The following is a 24,265-nucleotide window of genomic DNA, read 5'->3' as shown; positions in this document are numbered from 1 at the left end:
AATAATAGATATCTCGTGAAGACTGGCACTAGAATCCTGCAACAAATAGCGCTGACATTCTAAATTATCCTACTTTTAGTTGATAGTGTCTATACACACTGTTACATTTAAAAAAGTGTATGTTTGCTCAAAAAATACACTTTATAAGTATTATTACAATCTGTTTATTGGCCAACACTGGGAGCTCCTGACCACCGAACCATTCTGTGAAAACTCCACTTCAATAGCACACTCCATTTCCGCAATATTAGGATACAAGTTTTATGTGGAATAGACGTGAACATGGGAACTACAGTGGTGCATGTTATAAATTGTACGGTAGTATTTTAACAATATGACCATCAGCAATCGCTGAAACTTATCGTATGCCCAGTACGCTTTCTGCTAAGGGAGAACATCTGTGGCCTCTATCTTCACTATGGCACAACTTACATAAAAACACAGTGAATTCAGTTTATCAACTTTTCTTGCCTTCATTGACTACGTAAAGGTTTTTGGAAAAGTCGGAGGTCGCTGAACATTGCTTGTCGGAAAATCACGCTATGGAGTACGAACGCACGAGGATTCTGGTAGAGACGTCGAGATACTGGGACAGCCTTGTTAGAGAGCCCATCGAAATTCGCACCAATAACGACCTCATAAACCGTGACTGTGGCTATAATCTTAGCAAGGCTTGGGAACCAGCGATTGGGTTAATCAAGAGTAAATCGAGCAAACGTATAGTTGTGACGACCACGGCGGACTGAGCCATCACACCGACGTCATCTCAGACGACGTCGCAATCCGTTCTACCGCGCGACCGTGGCGCGGGGCGCGGACGGCGGAGGGAGCGCGCCGCGGGCGGAGAGTATTTAAATCGGCCGCCGCCGCGACCGAATCCAGTTCCCTCTGAGCAGCCATAGCGTACGGATCTCCGTGCCGGTACGTTCACAGGAGCTCAGTCCGTCAGTTCACCTGATGATGGCGACATGTATGATCGCCGAAATATTGTGCCCGTTGGACACTGTAGGCCGACAGTACACCCGTGGGTATTTTGATTATAACTAAATAGAATTACACACCTCCAGTAATCTAATTAAAAATAAAAAGTACGGTTATGTGAAAGACAAGTAGTGGAAAGGTTATGTTGGCAACACTACGAAACACAAACAACAACACATACTTGAAGAACAAAAACAAACAGAATACAGTGATGTGCAGAAAAATGTGTTGTCAAAAACATAAGAAATGCATAGTGCTGCAGAGTATCTAAAAATTAGACCAATATTATTAATGTCTAACTCAGAAAAACGACGGTGTGCTAGCACAGGGCATTTCCCTACGTAAGCGAGAAATCAGCCGAAAAATCATCGTAAGTACAAATCAACCTACTCATAACGAACTGTTTTTCGATCTAAATCAAAATGTATATAACTTAATTACAGACCACGGATTACGCTTTAGCTCAATAAAGCGAAATGCGTCAGGTGAAAAAAATCACCCATTTTCATAGGTGCAGTGACAGAACAAAAATACCCTCAAGAATTATAAAGCAACTACGGACACTATGAGCACACAAATGAAGAATTTACGTTAATGCTCTATACTCCCCATATTTTCTCCAGATCTTAATGGTTGATTACGTCTGATAGCTCTCCGTCCAACAGGTTCTTGAGCTGCCAATACGTTTTCTAGCGAGTGAGTGGAATATCTTCGATCGTGACTGAGACGCAGAGTCTAGCCAGACAAACAAGACGAATTTCTTGTTGTCGTATCCCCATAATCACTCGACTCAGAAACGGTAATTTCGCTTTCTTCAGGTGGAGTTTCTCCCTTCAACGGGCTCACATTACCTTTCAGCATACCAGTATAGTGTAAGTTTAACCACAGCACATCCGGCTCTGGACCTGCTTTGTCCATAGATGTAGAAGTATTTCTAAACTCCACGAACAATTTTTATTCCTATCAGTACCGTATCAGGAAACATTGTATAACCTACGTGTAAATTTCAATGGGCAACTCAAGTGGACAAAAAATACTGACGCCATGTGCAGGAAGTCTTTCACTTGTTCCTATGCCTCCAAAAGTTCTACATTAACATTTCTTAACATGATGATGATGATGATGTCCCATGCTCAGAGGAGAGTAGGGGACGATATATCCATTTTATGTACAGTACTTAATTTTGCATCTACACCTCCTGCCGAACCTATACTAGGATATCACGATGTAATCTAACCAGACAGGAGAAGCTGAACAAATGATGGAACTAGGCTCGAAGGTCTGTATGTGATACTTCCGCAACATCCGTTTCTGTGACCACGTCACCCAGTTGGGGTGTTCGCCGGCAAGTCACGTGACCTCCTACGCACGGCTACTTCTTCGACACCTCAATGCACGTGTATCCCATTAAGTGTCAACAGAGAACGAGTCATCATACTCGCAACACAAGGTCTCACTTGTCTAGAATCCCAGCCTTGCTGATTCATACAACTAAAACTTTCGCAAACTCCGTCTCTGTTGATGCTGGCTATATCTTGAATAAGCTACGCTTCTCCCTTCGCACGATTCATTGCATTACTGACTCACCCACTGTCAAACAGCACCTGAAAAATTAACGCATATTGCCTTTTTTCTCTGTCACAAAAGGGTCCTATCTTTTCCCAGTTGTTATTTCCGTTTCTGTCCCTTATAGTCATTATTTGTGTATTTGTGATGTTGCTTCTTGCTGTGCGTGCTGGGAGTAAGGTCTGTCTGCTGAGTACCAGCTCCTGTATGTCTGAACACCTTCTTTACACTCACAGACAACACCACAGCTTGCCAGAATGCAAATTCGTTATGGTTCAGTAGCCTGTCAAAACGTAATTCGAAACATACTGTAAACAAATTAACTCTTGTATAAGAGGGTCACCATGAAGCTTTATTACCTTGATAATAAAGAAAGAAAAACGTGGTGTTGCTCAGGTCAGAGTCCGAGCATTGAAGTTGCACATTTACTAACGTGTTACGGTGATGTGTCTACAATGATGCTCAGTGAAACACTTCTTACCAGTGCATAAAATGATTTTTATTTCTTTAAGAGACAGAATACCAAAGATAGTTTCCTACTACCATTATCCTAATGCAACCATATTTACTCAAAAGCTACTCTCGTTCTGGCGGAAAACATCCTGGTGCCAAGGCACGATTGAAGTCTGTCCCACGATTTTAGACACTGAACTGCTGTAAGGAGTGTGTCACAACTCTCCATTACGTTGAACACAATATAGTCAACACTATTTGAATTCGTAAGCACTCAGTTATCGATAGCAACAATCTGAGGGCGAAACATGGGAGCGCGATTCTAGGCACTGCTGTGAGACGAGGTCTGCCTGCGAGAGGGGAAGTAGTAGTATCGGTCAAGAGCTCGGAGACAGAACACGTGTTACACTGCCCTCAACTCGGTGATGGCAGATCAAATTCGCAAGCATAGCGCAAAAGCAATTGCAGGGTTAGCCTCGTGATTCTTAGTCCGAGTTTGCAATAATCCTACGTTTTGATTGTCAGTTAAAGAAGCCTCTTTATCCTCCCAAAAACAATAATAATTCTCCACATCTATATAATATGCTGTGGCTACTAAATGTTAGTGTAACTTTGAAATTGAAATAATTTGTTAATCCGGTACTCAGCCATTATTAGTATTTGTTCATGATGATTCTAAAGTTTTAAATGGACTTAATTAATGAAAGCCCTTTTCAAAAGTTATTTAATAGTTAACAGGACCCAGGAATACTCATTTTCATTAAATTAATTCTTAATAACAACAAGCTTTAGCCGCTGCTGCTGCATGTTGCTGCGAATTTCTGTAAACCACATGGAAGAAGGCAGTCATCTAAAGAGGTGAGTGCAAAACGTAGGGCCAAAACAGAGACACTGATACACCACAACATATCATGGACTCTAATCCAGTAAATTCCGTTGAACAAGTCAGATTCTGTGTCACTTGTGAATTCTTGTTTAAAAACACACTCAGATAGCTTATCCAAATGTTAGTTTTTAGTTTTTCATGTAACGATCTGTTTGTGAACTTAAACAACAGTGAAACTGACACTCACATAATACACACACGGTGTTATGCAGGTTAGATTCCGTGTACTGGTAGCTGCGGTATTGGTTGCATATACGTTACACTGTTCGATTGTGATCTGAGTCAAAAGGTGACCGTCAAATCCCCCGTCACAAGCCAGACCCTTGTCACAGACAATAATGTTTTATTATTTTTAACTTAAAATATACCCGTCCCCCTTTAATAGAAGCCCTCATCTTTCCCTCTTTTTGACCTTTCTTATTAAAGTGAGACAATTACTTGTAATTTTAAAATCCAGATAAGTGAGTCTAGAATTCACACGGCGAAGGATCCGTACAAAGTATTTGGAAAGTTCATCCATTCCGATAATCGACAGTCCCGGCGATTTTTGCCTATTATCGACGCTGGTACAGACAAATTATCAGTCCCGAAAATTCTAAGATATTTTAGAACGCTTTAATTTTAGGTTTGTAGTCGTGTAACAAATGACAAAAGAATTATTTTTGTGTGATATAATTACAAATTAACGGTTTTCGGATATTTTCCTTTAGTTCATACGGTGAAACTTTGCTTCTTGTCAAATTTCATGATTACAGACTTTGATGAGTGAGTCTGCGAGTATCAAAATATGTGATACAAGTTTTCGTATCTTTTGATTGTAATGACCTAGATGCTTACATTTATTACACTACCCACATGCCTTAGACTTTCGTGTGTGACATAAATATCAACTTGATACGCGTTACTGCTAGTGAGGTAAAGAGGTTTAACAGCAGGCTGGACATTCAGTCGCATGACCAAAAAAAAACGTATACATAATGACAAAGTATATACAATATAATACATTTATATACGAATATAATGAAAAATTAAAAATTTTCGGATTTTTTCTTCCAACTGTAGAGTCAAACCCTGTTTGTTGCCAATTTCATGATTCCGGGTCAACGGGATACAAATCATGTGACGTAAATGGCCGTACTGTTGATTGCATTAACTTAGAAGTTTCAGTTTTTTACACCGCCAAGGGACCGTAGACCGTAGTATGTAGCACAGATTTTTACTTTATACGTCTGCCCTTTCTCGAGAAGGAGTTGTCTTAACAATCGGACTGACAGACAGACAAATAGACGGCCAACAAAGTAATTCTAAACGGTTCCGTTTTTAGCGATCGAAGTACGGGGCTGTAAAAATGAAATAAACTGTGACAATAGCTCGTACGCCTCAACTAAGTGCAGCATCGCAGCGCCTGTTACCTTAAGGGCGATCCCAATGGCGTCGCGATACCGAAGCCCTTGGCGTCCAGGTTGCGGCCGACCTTCATGGTGTCGCAGGGCTCCCTCTCATTGATGTAGTCGTTCTTAGGGGACTCGATCAGCAGCGCGTACTTCCCTTTCGACGTACGCACTCTTCGGATGCCCTCGTCGTACGTTCGCACGAACACGTGCTTGCGGGAGTTCATGAACTCCCACATTTTGCTGTACAGCGTGATCTGCGACCTCTGTGTTGCAGTGAAAGAAAGAGGTAAATACAGGTGTAGTAATTCACTGGTATATGAATTCCTTAAAATTTCGTGAGATATGTTAAAGGAAGGCTATTAGTAGGTTTCGAGCAATACTAAATCCTTGACAAATGAGTAATTACGGGGGCTATTCGGAAAGTATTGTCAGATCCGACGTAAAATGCAAACCACAGTGAAAACCAAAAATTTTTTATTCGCAACAGTTAGCCACCCTATAAATAGTCGCCGCTCCGACTCAGAAATTTGTCGTGGCGTTGTACAAACTTTCCGGTACCCTCGTCACAGAAAGTAGCCGCCTGTGCTTTCCTCCAATTCTGTGCGCTGGTCTGCCTTTCGCTGCCTGTGCCAAAATGTCTTCGTAGCCAGCGGTTCATGTGAGCAGAGATGAACAACGGAGAGAGCCAATCAAGGGTCGTATTGTGGATGATCAAAAACTTACCATCGAAAACGCTGCAGGAGCGTCTTCATTGCCCCTGCACAATGCGGCTGAAAATAGTTTTGAAGAAAGAAAACACAAGACATCTATGTTATGTGGGCTGCATATCATCAGGTAAAATCTCTCTCCAGATCCACGCACTTGGCGGAAAACAGTGTTGTTTTAGGAATTTCAATGTGATGAGTTTTCGCTCTGAGCCGGCCGGTGTGGCCGTACGGTTCTAGGCGCTTCAGTCTGGAACCGCGTGACCGCTATGGTCGCAGGTTCGAATCCTGCCTCGAGCATGGATGTGTGTAATGTCTTAAGGTTAGTTACGTTTAATTAGTTCTAAGTTCTAGGCGACTGATGATCTCAGAAGTTAAGTCGCATCGTGCTCAGAGCCATTTGAACCATTTTTCGCTCTGAACTGAGAAGAGCAACGTGAAGCAGTCGACAGGCACACTAAAGACACTGTCCAACACATCTGTACAAAGTTCCATCAGATATTCACAGTTTCCATTTCGCGCCTAATCTGACCTTACTTTCCTAAAATATGAACTGCGCCCGTCAGGCCTTCCGATACCTCATTTTCTTTCTAAGTAGGTACGCACATACAAAGCAGACACATTTACATGCACAAACCAAATAAAATAATTTTGTGTGTGTTAAATTTAAAAATGTTTTTGCTGACGCCTGCTCCTTTATACATACTCGTGCACCTCTCATACTCGCGTCCTGGTTGGCGCACTGCACAACACAGGTAAGAGGTAGACATTACTTTATAAAGTATTCCAAGTCAGTTAAATACAGAAAAGGAACATGAACACTCTGTTTTTGAACATTTTTCCATTTCGCCCCCTCTTATTCCCATCCCACCCCTAAGGATTTTTTATCCCCACAGTGTTTTGTAAACAGAGGGCCATCAGGAAGTTTCTGTTTGAGGGCATTACAGCAGCGTATGCAATGTAGCGCGACTCTGGTGCCGGTGTATAAGTACCGACATGTTGACGAAGGATTTGTGTGTCATTCGTGTCTTTTCGACGTGCTTGCTGTAAATGCGGAAACGTAATGGCGACGTTAATACCAAATGTCTCCAAATAGGACCAGCGAGCTAATTTTATTTTCTTGGCTGTCGAAGGTTAAACACCAGTAGACAACCATTGGCCATAGAAGAATGTGTACGGTGCAATATATCTGTCGAAAACCACCATTGTGCAATGACGCACCAAGAGATGTTGCTGCTTCCTGATGACGCATGTCCCCATATCGCATATGTCGAAACACAGAAGTTATGGTAATTCAAATGAGAGGCACTCGAGCACCTTCCCTGAAGTGCTGGTCCTTCCCCATGCGATTATCAAGCCGTCCGTTCCTTAGAAAAGTCCTCGAAGGGCTCTCAATTTATATTGAAGGAGGATGTGCAGTAGGCAATTATGGACTTCTTCACGCATCAGACGGATATCATCAACCTGTCGCGTCGGTGGGATGATTACCTCACTGCTCATGGAGATTTTCACTGACTGACATACCGATTCTGGAATGCACGGCCTTCGAATGTAAACTTTCCGATCGCCCCTTATACTTTTATGCCACTCCTTATCATCCCCACCCCCAACCATATGGATGCTAGGGCTGTTTTCCTGTCATGGTATTTTTTCCCATAATACTTGTACTACGTTTGGTACAAACTATTTCAGCCGCTACAGAGATATGTTGATATGTCACTGCCTTTGCAAGCATTGCTACCCTGCACAGCCCCACTCCTAGGGGAGCAGATGTATTGGGACTGTCTACCGACCTCGAAAACAATGTATTCGGTATTAATGTCGGTCGTTATCGACTGTTTTCACATGTCATGCCTCCCTCCCCCCCCCCCCACTTCTTTCACACACACACACACACACCTGGATTTATACAAATGATTTCTACAAAGGTATATACATTTGGTTGAAACTTATGAATACTCTCCTGAATTACGATGTTATGTCACCCCCTATTGACCTCCACACCCACGCCAAGGCGAGGCAGGTGGTTTGTATGCCAGAATAAACCCTTTCGGGCATACTGACAACAAATCATTGGAATCGGATGGCTGATCTAGGAATACATAGAAAATGAACGAACATACATTATTTTTAGATAATTACTAGCGACCCGCCGTGCCTCCGCACACGTAGCACATTTATGGCCGGGTTGCTATTTGTTCACGGGACGCTGCGCAGAATTAAGCATGGAACTCAGAATACAACGTTAGTTAAACGTCATCACTATCATACATGTGACTTTTAAAGTTCTAGTAATATGTTCACCGGAAGATGTGGCTCTTACTGCCACGAAACCGGTAATAAGCAAAAATAAAGGACTAAGTACAGCAGATGTTTATTGACAACCAAGACGAGTACTCGTACCTATGGTTGCCCTACCTACAATGTTGTCAGGATTTTTATATAACTTAAGCGAATTAAGCAGTCCACATCAGAAAAATTCTCAGAGGCATGCGTGTTATCTGCTCCAAACATAACTTGTGTTTGGAGTGACATCTCGTGGCACCTATGAGAGCAAATCATAATGCAATTAATCTGTTTAATACCAATGTAACTATTCTCTACGAATCGAAGGAAGTATATATATATATATATATATATATATATATATATATATATATATATATATATATATACACGAGGGCTATTCGGAAAGTGAGGTCCAATTGGCTGCGAAATGGAAAGCACAGAGAAAATTAGATGAAGCTTTGCACAGATATGTTGTGTAGTGTCTCTAGTGTACCTGTCGATATCGTCATGTCGCTGTTTTCAGTTCTGAGCGACCAGTAAGCATGTAAAGATGCTTAGAACAATAGTGTCTCCCACCATGTACGAGGGCCTGCTGTGAGATTTCCCCTGAAGTCATGCAGCTCACATAACGTAGCTGCCAAGCGTTTCCTTCTGTATGACAATTCTCGGCCGCAGTCTGAAGGGGCACTGAAGACGCTCCTGCAGAGTTTTCGATGGGAAGTGTTTGATCACCCAAAATAGAGCCCGTAATTGATTTTCCCTGAGTTTCATCTCTGCTCTCATGAACCACTAGCTATGAAGACAACGTTCTGGCACAGACAACGAGCTGTAGACCAGCGTAGAGAATTGGCAGAAAGCACAGGCGGCTTGCTACAATGACGATGGTATTGGGAAGTTGGTACAGCGCTACAACAGATGTATAAATCAGAGCGGAGACTATGTAGAGAAGTAGCTGGAAGGTGTACCTAACTGTTGCAAATAAAACATTTTTGATTTTCACAGTGGTTTCCATTTTGCGACCGATCGGACCTTACTTTCCGAACAGACCATATATATATATATATATATATATATATATATATATATATATATATATGTGTGTGTGTGTGTGTGTGTGTGTGTGTGTGTGTGTGTGTGTGTGATTGGAGTATGTATATTTTAATTTGTAGCTTATCACCTATGGGAGGATGGTTAAGTTGATCGTAACTGAAGCTCACAAAGAAAATAAAATGAAATAGGAAAGCCACTTGATGCAAATATTTAGCCAGTGACGGAAGTCCTGTTAGAAAGCTAAGTCCCAACCGATGCATTGTTCAGACTCATTGCTGTAATCCTTTTTCGTGGATCTCTTACGGCACACTGTGTCCCGCTTCTACGCAAAGAATCGTATCCGCATCTGTCTGATTCAAGGACAGCGGAAAGCTTGAAGTTCAATTGAATCGTCTGCTATGCTGCTAAAAAACTTTCATTACGTAAATGAAGCAAAAATGCTTCCCACACCGCAGTTTTACTCGGAAAAAGTTTTACTTTTCGCTAAACAATTGTTCTGAAACTATTGCAATCAACTGAACGTCACTTAGGTGACTTGCGTGTCCCTAACCAGTTATTCAACCTGGGACAGAGTACCTATAGTGTGACTTGGAATGCGAATCACATTTCGCTCCTAGCGAATGTCCATATCATTGTGAGGTGCATGCTGCGTTAGAAGATAATGTCAAAAAAAAAAAAAAAAAAAAAGAAAAAAAGAAAGAAAGAAGATGACCAGCCGAGAATCGATCGCGCAACTTTGCCCTTCTCCCTCACGCACTTCACCGCTAGACGAAATTCGGTCCACAAAATATTAATAAATTATACACAAAAACCTTCCTCGACAATCAGTGTATCTATTAGTCGAACGCTGATCAAGCCCTATAGTAGCTCCTGAGATTAGTCCGAATGTACAGACGGGAATGAGCAGATGACTTCATTTTGTACATAGAGAGACTAGATTTCCAGGTATATGAACGCTTCATGCTATAATATGAACCAAATATTTCGCTGCTATGGCAAGTGACCCTTATCCGTCTGTTATACAGAGCGTAATAGCACAATATCGGCAACTCCGAATGATTGTAGATAGTCCTCTAGACCATGTCCGCAAATGTCATTCAACACCGCTAAGGAGCATAGAAGTTACAGGGGTGCCACTAGGCAAGCCATTCGGCAACGTAAAGGAGTTTTCACACTGATGGACAACGAGCACAACTTAGAGATCGCTAATAGCAGAGGTGACGCAGGTGGTAGCGAAAGGCCTCATATGCTGTCACAGAGGTGATCAGGCGGTATAGAATGGTCTCTTATAACTTTGCCTCCCAGTAGCGTCGTTGTAAGACCTTCCTGCATTGGGTTCCTGCTCTCAACTATTGCCTCATGATACCCCTCACAGTTTTTCAATATCGTTATGTTCCATCCCGTATATGCCTGTTACTAGATCAATGGCGCATTTTAGCATTGGCCGTTAGTATACTTAAATATAATATTTGTCATGATCGCTATTTATGTAACCATAACCGTTTTCCATTGCTCAAGCAATCATCTGCAGATCATCAGAATACCGGCTAGTGAAATGTCGCTCCAGTTACTAATAAGAACATTATTAATTCCATGACCTGTGTCGGTCTTTCCTCTTAGGCCATTTTTTAGTGGATCTGAAAATTATACTGTAGAGAAGTAAAGCCATATGATAATGGAGTAATTGTAAGGGCCGAATCCCGTCGTGAACTTCATAAATTTCTTATTAGTTAATGGGGGGGGAGGTGAAGGGGGGGCGTTGTTAACTGAAGATACAGCAGTGGAACCAGCACCCTCCGACAAGGAGGAACGCCTGCAAACGATATGAGCAACAACGCGTGCACGACGCGTGATGTTTTGAGCATCCTACCACTCTCTTACGACACCAGCTCAGGCGGTTAGATTTTTTTCAGTTTTTTAATTTATATAACATTAGTAGCAACACATAGTGTCGTAGTAACAAGAACAGAGAAAAAAAGGTGATTGAACTGTTAATTTGTGCTGCTGAAGTTCACAAAACTTCAACGTAAAATTAAACAAGGGACATTTTTACAATTTGTAAGTGCAGTAACAAGATGTGTTTCATATTCAAGGATGATTTTAGCAAGAGAAAGGTATGAGTTTCTAACAGCTAAGACAGACAAAGCCTGTGGTGTAAGCAGGTGAAAGGATATTCAAAATGTCGCTTGGTGCGCATGCGTTGTGGTGTAGATGCCTTTCGTAGGTCAGTTTGGGATTGTTTCCTGGCTTCAGAGGTCGCAAGAGTCCCGTAGCAAATCTCAGCTTCCCCTACACGATTGTGTACGTTGTAAACGATCATAGTTTGGACCCTGTATGAAAAACTGTAATGAATGAAACCTGAAATCATGGCCTAAGGAATCTATGTTACAGCATGAAGCGGCCTTAGAAATGGAATCATTTTGTTGAACTTGACAACGGTTGCGGAAGTCGACGCAAACAACAATGAAATACTACATTTATATACAGTAAATTTACCGTACTGATTCTGCAATATCGTACATTCTTATGAAAACGAACTCATCCTGCTATTACTTAAATTTAGTTGAATTGGCCAAGCTGGAATATTGTAATACGTTCTAGTTTCGGAAAAGCATTACTTATATACCGAAAACATTTATCGCCTTAGTTGTATGTAAATATCTTTTAGCTGTCTTGGTGGCTTTTTTAGTTTTAACACGTTATGTTTTCCAGTCGTTAGCTGAATTGCTAACTCAGAGAACATCATAACTGTGATGCACGCTGGACAGATCTAGGAAAACCCTACATCATTTCTGTAAAATGTTCACACAGTTTTAAATTCTCAGTCACATAGGAACTTTAAACGTTCACATCACAGTCATGTGATGCAAGCTCACTGTGATTCATTTTGGTTTAACATAGAATACTAATTATTATTATTATTATAACAAATAAGTGTATGATTTAATGGACTTCGACTTTACGAAAAGCCCAGTTTATATTTAGAGTGACAGATGTTACTCGTGTAAGTATTAAGTGAGATAAGTTTTCCTTCTGTTCATGGGTTTTTATCATCATATTTTCTTGTACTCTCAGGGAAATAGGTTACGGGTATTTTTAAAAGTATAACATGCAATTAGGTCAAACTGTTGTGTATACGGGGCCTATGGTAGAAGTTAGACTGTAAAGGAGCGACAGTGCTCTGTAACGCTAGCTGTTAGGAGGAGCTAGACGGTTGTAATGTCTCCAATGTGCACGAAATAGTGAATTCCAAAATCTTTGAAATTTCCGTAATATTCACTCCTGACACAGTTATTAGCAGAGTTCAGTTTCGTCGTGGCCCTGGGTGGTCACCCAAGTCACCTGATCTGTCAGCGCGATCTTACTTTGTGTGGGGAGCCCTCAGGCCCAACGTCTATCGCAACAACCCACACAGTCTTCAAGAACTGTAGCAGAACATTTCGGATGAGACTGTAGCAATTCCAGTAGTGCAGCTTCGATCCGCATTCAGCAACTTGCTGACCTGGTCTCAGAAGTGCCAAAAGATGAATGATGGTCACAATCAAGATCTGTTATAGTCTGATTAGTACTGTATTTCCCTCCCCCTGCTGTGTTTCTTTGTACCCTGCGACTCTGTTCTCCGGGCCACTTTCATCTGTCGCACCCTGTATAACAACAAATGTAAGACAGATGTCAGCTGTCTAGATGGAAAACCTACCGTTATCGGGTCTTTTTCCTTCCAGGAAATGCGTGATTCTGGTTTTGTAACTGCTACCGCGACGGGTGAGAGGTACGCCTATATGTTACAGAATCGCATCATCCCCAGCCTGGCTGATAAACACCTGCTGGAACGTACGATGTTTATGCAGGATGGCGCTCCATCCCATATTGCTAGACGAGTGAAATATTTCTAGCGCGCGTCGTTTGGTGATGATCGTGTGCTCAGCCGCCACTTTCGTCCTGCTTGGCCTCCCAGGTCCCCAGATCTCAGTCCGTGAGATTATTGGTTTTGGGGTTACCTGAAGTCGCAAGTGTATCGTGATCGACCGACATCTCTAGGGATGCTGAAAGACAACATCCGACGCCAGTGCCTCACCACAACTCCGGACATGCTTTACAGTGCTGATCACAACACTATTCCTCGACTGTAGCTATTGTTGAGGAACGGTGGTGGACATATTGAGCATTTCCTGTAAAGAACATCATCTTTGCTTTATCTTACTTTGTTATGCTAATTATTGCTATTCTGATCAGATGAAGCGCCATCTGTTGGACATTTTTTGAACTTTTGTATTTTTTGGTTCTAATAAAACCCCATGTCATTCCAAGCACGTGTGTCAATTTGTACCTCTCTATCTACATTATTCCGTGATTTATTCAGTTTTCAAATTTATACTGACTTTTTGATCACCCAGTACTTGATAAGCCTAGCTCAAAGCGTCACGCTCGTCCCTAAAAAAAGTGTCCACTGAGCTAATCCCTGCTCCATCTCGCACTGTACAAAGTTAAAGATACCAACGCTACAGAAACTGTATGCGGTTTCCAACAACTGCATGTTGCTGCTGAAGTTTTTATTTCGCTTTCGCCGTATAGACTGATATACAGTTTAACACCGAGGTGTGTTTGAAAAATAAAACAGGCCCGAAATTAACTGATACGCCACATTGCAGCTTTACTCAAATAACTTTGCCACCATTAATTATTATAGCGGTTTATTAGGTAATACTTCCAGCGGGTAGAGCTCGACTCTGTTGACAGGTGTATTGGCCTCAAAACGACTGTGAAATTGCGTAAACCGTTCCGCCATAGGCCGGTGATAGCAGCGCGCTATCGATTGGTCACGCTTCATTTGAGCCTCTGAAAAGCACGATCACGGCCAGGATGCGAGGCGCCGCCGGCCGTGACTCAGCAAGCGTGGGTGCAGCGCGGCAGCGGAGTGATTTTGCGAGGCCAGGCTGCGCTAAGCGCTCAGCAGGACTATTTGCAACTACGTGCTCGTAAATCATCTATACAAAAAAAAAAAAAAAAAAGTTAAGTGCCCGGGCGCTCTTGTCCGTCATTATGTGAAGATAATCTCAGAAACTACTGTACGAATTTTCATAAAGGTTTCCTCCAGTATAAAGAGCAATCATCAGGAAGCTTTGTGTACATAAATTATTGCCACTACGGCAGAAAAAATGCATCCTCTATACTATTAAAGGTATTTGTTAAGGAAAAATGTAAACATACGATACTTATAACTGTAAGATGGTTGAAATGGCTCTGAGCACTATGGGACTTAACTTCTGAGGTGATCAGTCCCCTAGAACTTAGAACTACTTAAACCTACCTAACTTAAGGACGTCACACGCATCCATGCCCGAGGCTGTAGTGCCTATAACCGCTCGGCCACACCGGCCGGCGACTGTAAGAGCCACTGTAATCTCGAATATCGTAGCCTGCACAAGACGTTTTTCTTTTCTGCGAAATAAAAATAGCTGATGATATTTTTCACTGAATGAAAGTAACGGGTATTGGTTTTCTGTAAATTTACTTCAGTTGAAAGTCTAATAATGTACTGACTATGCACAACTGTTCTAGGAGCACAGAGAATGTAATATATCGACTAATACGACATTCACTGATCTTGTAAGAGCATTACACAAAGTAATCGGTGTAAGCTTCAACTGGTTCAAATGGCTCTGAGAACTATGGGACTTAACATCTGAGATGATCAGTCCACAGAACTACTTAAACCTATCTAGCCTAAGGACATCACACACATCCATGCCCGAGGCAGGATTCGAACCTGCCACCGTAGCAGTCACGCGATTCCGGACTGAAACGCCTAGAACCGCTCGGCCACCAAGGCCGGCGGTGTAAGCTTAGTTGTAGGCTTCATGTTTAATGTTTCTCGCAGAATTTAACTAAACTTGTACGAAGTATGCCCTACTGAAGTTATATCATAATTTAAATTTTGCTTCACTATATGATTTGACTGAAGGCTACTTAGAAAAATTTCTAATGCCGAACATACTAACTGCTATACTACCGGAAGAAAAAAATGCAACCACGTCAAAGAGATAGTAAATTTTTTGACAAGTGAGGTGTATCGTCAAACCAGAAGGTGCACAGACAGACCTCCTGAATGCCATCTGATCGCTGATTATCGTGATAAATAGATCAGTAGCACTACAATCTTTGATTGTGCATACATTGTATGTTGGTGCCACTGAACACAGTCCTTGACCGTCCTGCACTTTTTTCCGGCAGTGGATGCTGACTGGCCCTCCATCTCCTTCCAGATTTTTTGTGGCTGTTCTTATAGTCTCCAGTGTTATTACATGGCCGTATTACCGAAGTCTAGCTGATGTGCAAGAGCTGACAGATTTCGAAATTTGGAAGTTACGGAAGAACTGAATGTAGGGTGTTCATATATTAGGTATACGAAAGTAAGCTTCCATTGTGATAAATGCTAAATAACTTACAGAAATCCTTGACACAGCACTGAATGCAGTATATCTTCAAGTCTATTCACAAATGTCGATTGTGACTATCCTTAGCAACGCGACGAATGTCCCATTTGATATCAGTTTCCAGCCAAGTCCTGTGAAGGAAGTCTTGATGTATGGTGACAACTCCTTGTGTTATCCACTGTAGCAGCTCGTCAATGTTTCTCGGACGTTAAGGAAGAAATCTCTATCTTTGATGTAACCCCATTCACAGAAGTCCATTGTGGCTGAATCAGGTGATCGTGGTAGCCAGGGTATTGTACCACCACGACCAGTCCAACTCGTCACATTCCTACGGAGAAAACCGACAGCTTGACGACATTAACGCAGGGATGCGCAGGCGTGCTGGAAAATTAATTCTGGCGAATTTCCTGCTGTAAGTGAGGCATTAGGTAATGTTCAAGCATTTCCAGGTGCAATAGTCCAGTTACAGCTAACTCGGTAAATAGGAATGGATTTAAATTTATTACCGCTTACAGCGCCAAAAACATTTACCTTAGGCGAGTCCCATACTTGTTGGATCACGTGACGTGTTTTCTGCTCATCCCACATTCAAACGTTAGGGGGCTATGCCGATTCACTTTACCACAGATATGGAAGTAGGCTCTGTCACTGCTCAAAATTTTATTACGAAAATCACCTTCAGTCTGCATTTTTAAAGGTTTCTACACAGAACTCAGCTCGTAGCTTTTTTTCAGTTTCTCTTAAAACTTGCAAGATATCCAGTTCGCAGTGTTTGAAAAAAACTCTTTTTCGTAATACCTTCGACACTGCAGCATTAGGCACATTTAATTCCAAGGTATTACCTCTCGTTGAATTACCCTGACTACCAATGTAAGACTGCCGAACTTGTTTTATTGTTGCGTCAGAGCCTGGTGGCTGGCCCTGTCCCGATGTCCTCGGTGATACGTAGTAAGTTTCGGTGAAACGATTGTACCAATTAATAACCACTTGTCTCTGAGGTGGTGGTTCGCGACATTTAGTCCTGAAATTGTCTTTGAACTGTAGGAGCGGATTTGGATTCAAGAAACCGTAAACAACTCTACGCACACTTTGCGTCGTTATACAACTCCGTTGTGACTGTTGGACATAACTGATTTGCGCATGCCACCTGGTGTGAACGTCACGAACTTACAGTTTAAGGCAGGAATGGAAGTTGAAGAGGTACGGAATTTAGTGCTGTATTAAATATATCTGTCAGTTATTCACCATTTTCACAAATGTTCAAATGTGTGTGAAATCTTATGGGAATTAACTGCTAAGGTCATCAGTCCCTAAGCATACACACTACTTAACCTAAATTATCCTAAGGACAAACACACACACCCATGCCCGATGGAGGACTCGAACCTCCGCCGGGATCAGCAGCTCAGTCCATGACCGTAGCGCCTGAGACCGCTCGGCTAATCCCGCGCGGCACTATTTCCACAGTTAAAGGCGACTTTTGCTTAACTGATTTATAAACACCATTTATATTTAAAATCCTGAATAAAACATCAGTTTTAAAATGTATGTATGAGCACTTGTTTATCTTCGCTACCGGGAAACACTTCTCTCCTACTGAGCAAGTGCTCATAGCTCTTAAGGCAGTCATTTCACAACCAAAGTTCACTAGGCATCTTTTTCTTGTTTTGGTCCGCACTACCAAATCTGAAAGTTTGTCGGTAGAGTTCTAGTTCACGTAGTATATGCGTAAAGGCACAAGGCCAAGCATGGCAATTTCCCGCTTTGCTGTATAGGGTCTCTATAATTAAACTTTCGCTACTTGTGCTAATGTAGACGGAAAAGTATTTACCGTATGGATACCCAACTGTATGCGAATGAGTCCAGATTTGCTTTATCGGTAGTGTTAGCGTCGTGACTTGTGGAGATTGGAAAAAAACCGATGTTAAATCCGATACCGGTATTTTAGTTCTGAATATCCGGTATTCTTTGGTATTTGGTAGTAAAAAGTGCATTTTTTACTAAATGTATCAATTAGCCACAGCAGAAGCGCTCAAACGTTTGGTTTTTAAAGAAACCGTTGTTAATTTTTATTCGTAAAATTTCCTTTTCTTTGAAATATTCCGTTATAATAGAAAACGGGAATACCGATCAGTGCTACCTACAGTTCGATTTTACACAGAGTACGCGAAGGAACTTGCCCCCTTTTGGCAGCGGTGTACCGTAGGTATCTAGAACAGTGTAGCGTTCCAAAGGATTGGAAAATGGCACAGGTCATCCCCGTTTTCAAGAAGGGACGTCGAACAGACGTGCAGAACTATAGACCTATATCTCTAACGTCTATCAGTCGTAGAATTTTGAAACACGTATTATATTCGAGTATACTGACTTTTCTGGAGACTAGAAATCTACTCTGTAGGAATCATCATGGGTTTCGAAAAAGACGATCGTGTGAAACCCAGCTCGCGCTATTCGTCCACGAGACTCAGAGGGCCATAGGCACGGGTTCCCAGGTAGATGCCGTGTTTCTTGACTTCCGCAAGGCGCTCGATACAGTTCCGCACAGTCGTTTAATGAACAAAGTAAGAGCATATGGACTATCAGACCAATTGTGTGATTGGATTGAAGAGTTCCAAGATAGCAGAACGCAGCATGCCGTTCTCAATGGAGAGAAGTCTTCCAAAGTAAGAGTGATTTCAGGTGTGCCGCAGGGGACTGTCGTAGGACCGTTTCTATTCACAATATACATATACGACCTTGTGGATGACATCGGAAGTTCACTGAGGCTCTTTGCGGATGATGCTGTGGTATGTCGAGAGGTTGTAACAATGGAAAATTGTACTGAAATGTAGGAGGATCTGCAGCGAATTGACTCATAGTGCACGGAATGGCAATTGAATCTCAATGTAGACAAGTGTAATGTGCTGCGAATACATAGAAAGAAAGATCCCTTATCAATTAGTTACAGTATAGCAGGTCAACAACTGGAATCAGTTAATTCCATAAATTATCTGGGAGTACGCATTAGGAGTGATTTAAAATAGAATGATCATATAAAGTTGATCGTCGGTAAAGCAGATGCCAGACTGAGAGTCATCGGAAGAATCCTAAGGAAATGCAATCCGAAAACAAAGGAAGTAGGTTACAGTACGCTTGTTCGCCCACTGCTTGAATACTGCTCAGCAGTGTGGGATCCGTACCAAATAGGGTTGATGGAAGAGATAGAGAAGATCCAACGGAGAACAGCGCGCTTCGTTACAGGATCATTTAGTAATCGCGATACTCCAGTGGAAGACTCTGCAGGAGAGACGCTCAGTAGCTCGTTACGGGCTTTTCTTGAAGTTTCGAAAACATACCGTCACCGAGGAGTCAAGCAGTATATTGCTACCTCCTACGTATACCTCGCGAAGAGACCATGAGGATAAAATCAGAGAGAGTAGAGCCCACACAGAGACATACCGACAATCCTTCTTTCCATGAACAATACGAGACTGGAATAGAACGGAGAACCGATAGAGATACTCAAGGTACCCTCCGCCACACACCGTCGGGTGGCTTGCGGAGTATGGATGTAGATGATGATGTAGATGTAGAATAACAATGCCGACAGCAACGAACAAGAAACACATGACGTAAGAATTGGTACAGCGTTGATGAAACAATAGTGTACCAATTACCATGTGGCATGGCCTAATAGATGATAAGCTTGTGCACGCAGTGTGCAAGACTTGCTCATCTGATGTATGTGGTAGTTTCTCACTGTCATCGTCAGACCTTAGTTGTAATACAGAATGGCACCACCCGTAGTCTGGAAGTATTCTATAAACTGTAGTGTTAACGATGTAAAATGCTCCAATTGCTTTAAAAGACTAAAAATGGGAAGAGCAGCAAAAGACTTCCTACATCAAATGGGTAGAAAGTTTAAAATGTAACAACTCATTCATAGCTTACGATAAAAGTAGGAAATAGCTGACAAGTTCCCTGTGTTAAAGTAATACGCCTTTCTCCTATCTGTTAGCAGCCCTTGAAGACATTCAAATTAACAAAAATAACAGAGTTCTTCAACCTCAGTTTTTACCCTTTAGCACTGACTATTCGTAATGTCCAATAGTATGATCCTCGATTACGTGATTTTTGAACGGAGTTTGAAAGAATTAGAATCAATAAGAGAATACTGGTCATTTTCTATAGTAGTTAGCCACTAATTGCTTTTAGAAAATGGTTGAAATGGCTCTGAGCACTACGGGACCTAACTTCTGAGGTCATCAGTCCCCTAGAACGTGGAACTACTTAAACCTAACTAACCTAAGGACATCACACACATCCATGCCTGAGGCAGGATTCGAACCTGCGACCGTAGCAGTCGCGCGGTTCCAGACTGTAGTGCCTAGAACCGCTCGGCCACTCCGGCCGGCTTGCTTTTAGAGAAAATCATCGGACGGTGGACGAACTAAGTTTCTTTTATTTTTATTTGCCTATTTAATTTAATATTTTGATTTTGTATATCTCAAAACTCAGGGAGTCGAAAGTTTTCAGGTTTGTTCGATTTCTGCGTTTATTACAGGAAGTAATAACAAAAAACCGAAAATCAGTTATTTTTGAAAGTGGTTATTCTGAGCAGTTTCAACAGTCAATTTTAACTGGCACTGAAGAAAAAAACAATATAACCTAAAACCGGTTGTTTCAGCGATAACCGTCATCCCTAACGACATGCCATTAGGTGCCGGTACTGGTACCGCTACGTATGGTTGACACACAAGCGTCAGTTTGCACTACAGCTGCACACATTCAGAGTCGGTCTGCACAAGTAGAGAAGGGCTTTACTAGCAAAGCAGTTTTATCAACAACAAAAAAGCAATACTGCTGATGCTCTTCGAGAGTATCGAAGCATTAAAGGAATACGGAGATGTTTTCTCTTTCGCACCGCGGTTGATTCGGAAGCTCGAATTAATAGACATTTTGGGAATTGCTTCTTGGAGACACCGACGGTCAATTAGCTACAAATTGTTGAAGAAATTACTGTTGCCACGGCTGAAACGCTGGATGCAATCTGCTATCTTGAAGCAGTGCATGATTTCTGTCACAACACTCCGTGGTCCTTCATTCGAAATGTGTTGGGAGTAACTGTGAAATGGGATTCCTAGCTCCCTTTCAGGCTGTCGAGGATGCAGATGGTAGTCACAATGAGCAACGTTTGCTAGCTGCAATGTAAACGGAATTAACAAATGTTACACTCTGATGCGGGAATTAACATGTGTTTCTTTCGGTAGTTTGTTCATTATCTCTCTTCCGAATGTCTTCACAAATGTTTGCACAAATTTTTATTGTCCGTCAATCACTCGTCTTTCATGGAGACCCTCTCAAGTAGCGAAAGTTTAATTGGAACTACCCTGTATAAGGCGGAGATGAGAAGCAGGTGTCCTGACACCAGAAATAGCACCAAAGAAGACAAGTCGCAGAGGTTCTGTTAAGTTGCGTATTTGCTGATCAGTTGTTCAGAACTAATAATGGTTTAATCAATGTGCTAAGGACCTGTTCAGGTTTAAAATCGTTTTACATCTGATCTGTTCTAGCCGCATCCTGAATCGGCAGATATTAACTGGCTAAACTAATGTAAATATTTAATATATCTCTTATTAATTAAATAAGTGCTTAAAGAACGCTAAATGTTTTGTCTATTTTAATTTATCGACGAAGTGGAAGATGTTAATTGGCTATACGATTGTCCTATTCAAAGTTTTCATTGTATAGCTAAAGAATTGATGGACTTTATGGCCATTAAGAACCATACGTGAATTGACTAAATAATTGTTCAGATCTGCTATTTCCATTTAAAAAATAATTTTCGTAAAACACTACTTGCCTTATCTGAATGTGGAGACAGTTTGAAAAATCAAATCTAGTCGTAAAATCAAAGCGGTTAAAATTAATTGCACAGTTTTCCAGCTCGGTCAGCTCGGACCACTAAGGAAAAGTCCCAGAAACGTTTTGAGGTTGGAGGCGTTTGATCTCAATTTTATTCGTGAGTTATAATCAAACAGGATACGCTCAGACTTACCATAGTTGTGTGACAAAAGTGTATCTCTGTCGTGATGCATGCTTATCCAGTTCAGTGTAAAGTGTACGTTGCTACCAATGAATATGATAATGGATTCTAGGATAACATCTCTACAGATATTATTTATCTTGCAAAGCACCAAGAAAGATGGGTCACTATGAAGTTTTAACACATTCTCTTACTTCATGTGACGTTATGGAAACGATTTGGATTGAATGCAGTAAAATTATCTATAGAATATCGAGGCGGTACTTTGCCCCTTCACCTCTATTCTTCATTAATGAATAAGACATTCAGTGAAAATTTCTGCCACCATCAGTATTCGAAGTAAACGTGGCGTAGCGTTGAATATTTGTATGGATGTGCTTACCCTGAAAAAGTCCCAGGTGGATCCGTGGTAGAGCGTGCCGTACTCGACCTCCGTCTGCGAGGCCAGGTCCTCAGGGCTGTTGATGGGCGCCACCATGCGCTCCACAGTGAGGAAGGCGGCCAGGTTGGCCGTGTAGGACGACAGAAGGATCAGCGTGAAGAACCACCACACGCTGCCCACGATGCGCCCGGAGACAGACCTGTACATCATACGTGTCTGGTAAAAAAAGGAACACTAGGTTTAACCTCCTGTCGACAACGAAACCATCAGAGATGGAGCACAAGCTCGGATTGTGTCAAGGATAGGAAAGGAAATCGAGCGTGCCATCCCGGCATTTTCCAGGAGCGATTTAGGAATATCACGTAAAACATCAATCTGGATGACCATATACGGGAGTGAACCGTCGTCCAACCGAATGCGAGCCAGTGTGCCAACCACTGCGCTACCTCATTCGCTCATGTGTGTCTGGTCTTACAATCTGCGAACACAGGAAAACTTTCCGTAAATTAACACGCAAACTGACTGAAATAACAAGAATGTCCTCCTGATTGGACCTGTTGATGTGATTCCTGCCTGACAAATGACTCAGTGTGTGTCTCCGGTTATGAAAATTGTTGGCTATGTAATTTATATGTGTCGAAGAATGGACAGTGAGACTTCAATCACAAGTTCATATGTTTATTCGCCGTAAATAAGAAGTGTATGTGGCAGACGTCTAACATTGAATCCAACATTTAGGTCAGTTTTCATACTATTCAACCACCAGAGGTTGCACAAGAATATATTACAACCTTCATCTGCTTCTCGTTCATTCTCGTAAGATGATTTCTCTGGGAGCTGTGTTCGTTACTTAGTAATAACAGAGATAGTGACAGTAGTAATAGTATAAGTAACTTTGGCATTGGTGATGGTGGTGGGATGATGTCTTAGGTAAAACACCGTGAAGCATGTTTCGCACTAGTGAAGACTAACAAGCAGTACATTTGTCGATATTACGAGTGACCGGCTGCGAATAATTTACTGCTTGAAACGCACACTGTTTCATTAAAACGTCCATTACAAACGGTCTGTAGATAAGTGAACAGACATACAGCAGTTTTCAATTAGCTCAGCAGTGTTGCCGTTAGGAAACATCACTTTTTACCTCCTGACGAATCTGCGACTTCAATAAGTGGCGTTGTAGGCATGCCTATGAAGTATCATAGTGATGTCATGCAACACATTATTACGCGTATGTAACATCGTTTTGGTCTCTTCACCACCGAGCCTCTGGTCAGTTTTCTATGACCCTACAACGGAGAAATACCTTCCGCCAACCAAAATGCGACGATTATACATTGCTTGAAATACAGTTACTAGATGATCAATGTGTTACAATGTTAGTGATACTGAATTCTAAACCGAAAGACACAAAGAGGCAATCATTATTAATACGCCGTCGTAACTAGTCTTAGCGATTGGTAATATTGGTACCGAAATGCTCCGTAGGGCACATCATTGTAGCCTAGGAATCAGAGCTTTAATGGAAATATTGTCGTTCTTTTTAAAACATGCGTCAACCATTTTCGAATGGGAAAGTAAAAGTAAATTTAAAAAATTTCTCTTCACGTCCGCTCTCTCTGTCTGTCCAGTTCTTCTTTCCACTCTGTCTCCCTCTCAGGTCACCTCCTACTCCTACCTCTCTCAGTCCATCTCACCCTCCTCGCTCCGACTATCCGCATCCTCCTCCCTCTCTGTCTTTCTCCCTCTATTTACCTGCTCAGTTCTCCCCATACGCACTACTACCTGCATAAGACACATGTTGTGCAAGTAAGTCACTACTTATCCCACATCCCACTTCTACAGCAGCTAAGTCGATCAGATCCCTATAGGACCCCAGGACAGATAATTAGTAGGATGTGTACCAAATTTGGTTGGAATCAATGCAGTGGTTTAGGAGAGATGTTACATAAACACACACAAACTCACACACACACACACACACACACACACACACACACACACACACACACACACGAATCGTGAGCGCGCTCGTTTTTACAGTCAAGACAATAATTCCTAGATTTTATTATGAACACTCCAAGAAAAAATTAAAGAAAAA

The 24,265-nt window shown here is 41.8% G+C and overlaps 1 protein-coding gene across 1 annotated transcript in view; it reads right to left on the bottom strand.

Annotated features, from left to right (window-relative positions):
• The window catches only part of LOC126480895 (glutamate receptor 1-like), a 1,132,174-nt gene that overhangs the window by 46,149 nt on the left and 1,061,760 nt on the right, over window positions 1–24,265 (bottom strand). Inside the window, exons 14-15 of the mRNA XM_050104292.1 lie at window positions 22,165–22,363; window positions 5,299–5,543 (exon numbers count right to left, since the gene is read on the bottom strand). Of these exons, the coding sequence (XP_049960249.1) occupies window positions 5,299–5,543; window positions 22,165–22,363 (444 nt within the window). The remainder of the gene's footprint in view (window positions 1–5,298; window positions 5,544–22,164; window positions 22,364–24,265) is intronic.

Source organism: Schistocerca serialis, chromosome 5 (assembly GCF_023864345.2).
Source record: "Schistocerca serialis cubense isolate TAMUIC-IGC-003099 chromosome 5, iqSchSeri2.2, whole genome shotgun sequence".
In the NCBI taxonomy this organism is placed as follows: domain Eukaryota; kingdom Metazoa; phylum Arthropoda; class Insecta; order Orthoptera; family Acrididae; genus Schistocerca; species Schistocerca serialis.
The sequence above is the reverse complement of the archived record's forward strand: the minus strand, read 5'-3'. Positions and strand labels throughout refer to the sequence as shown.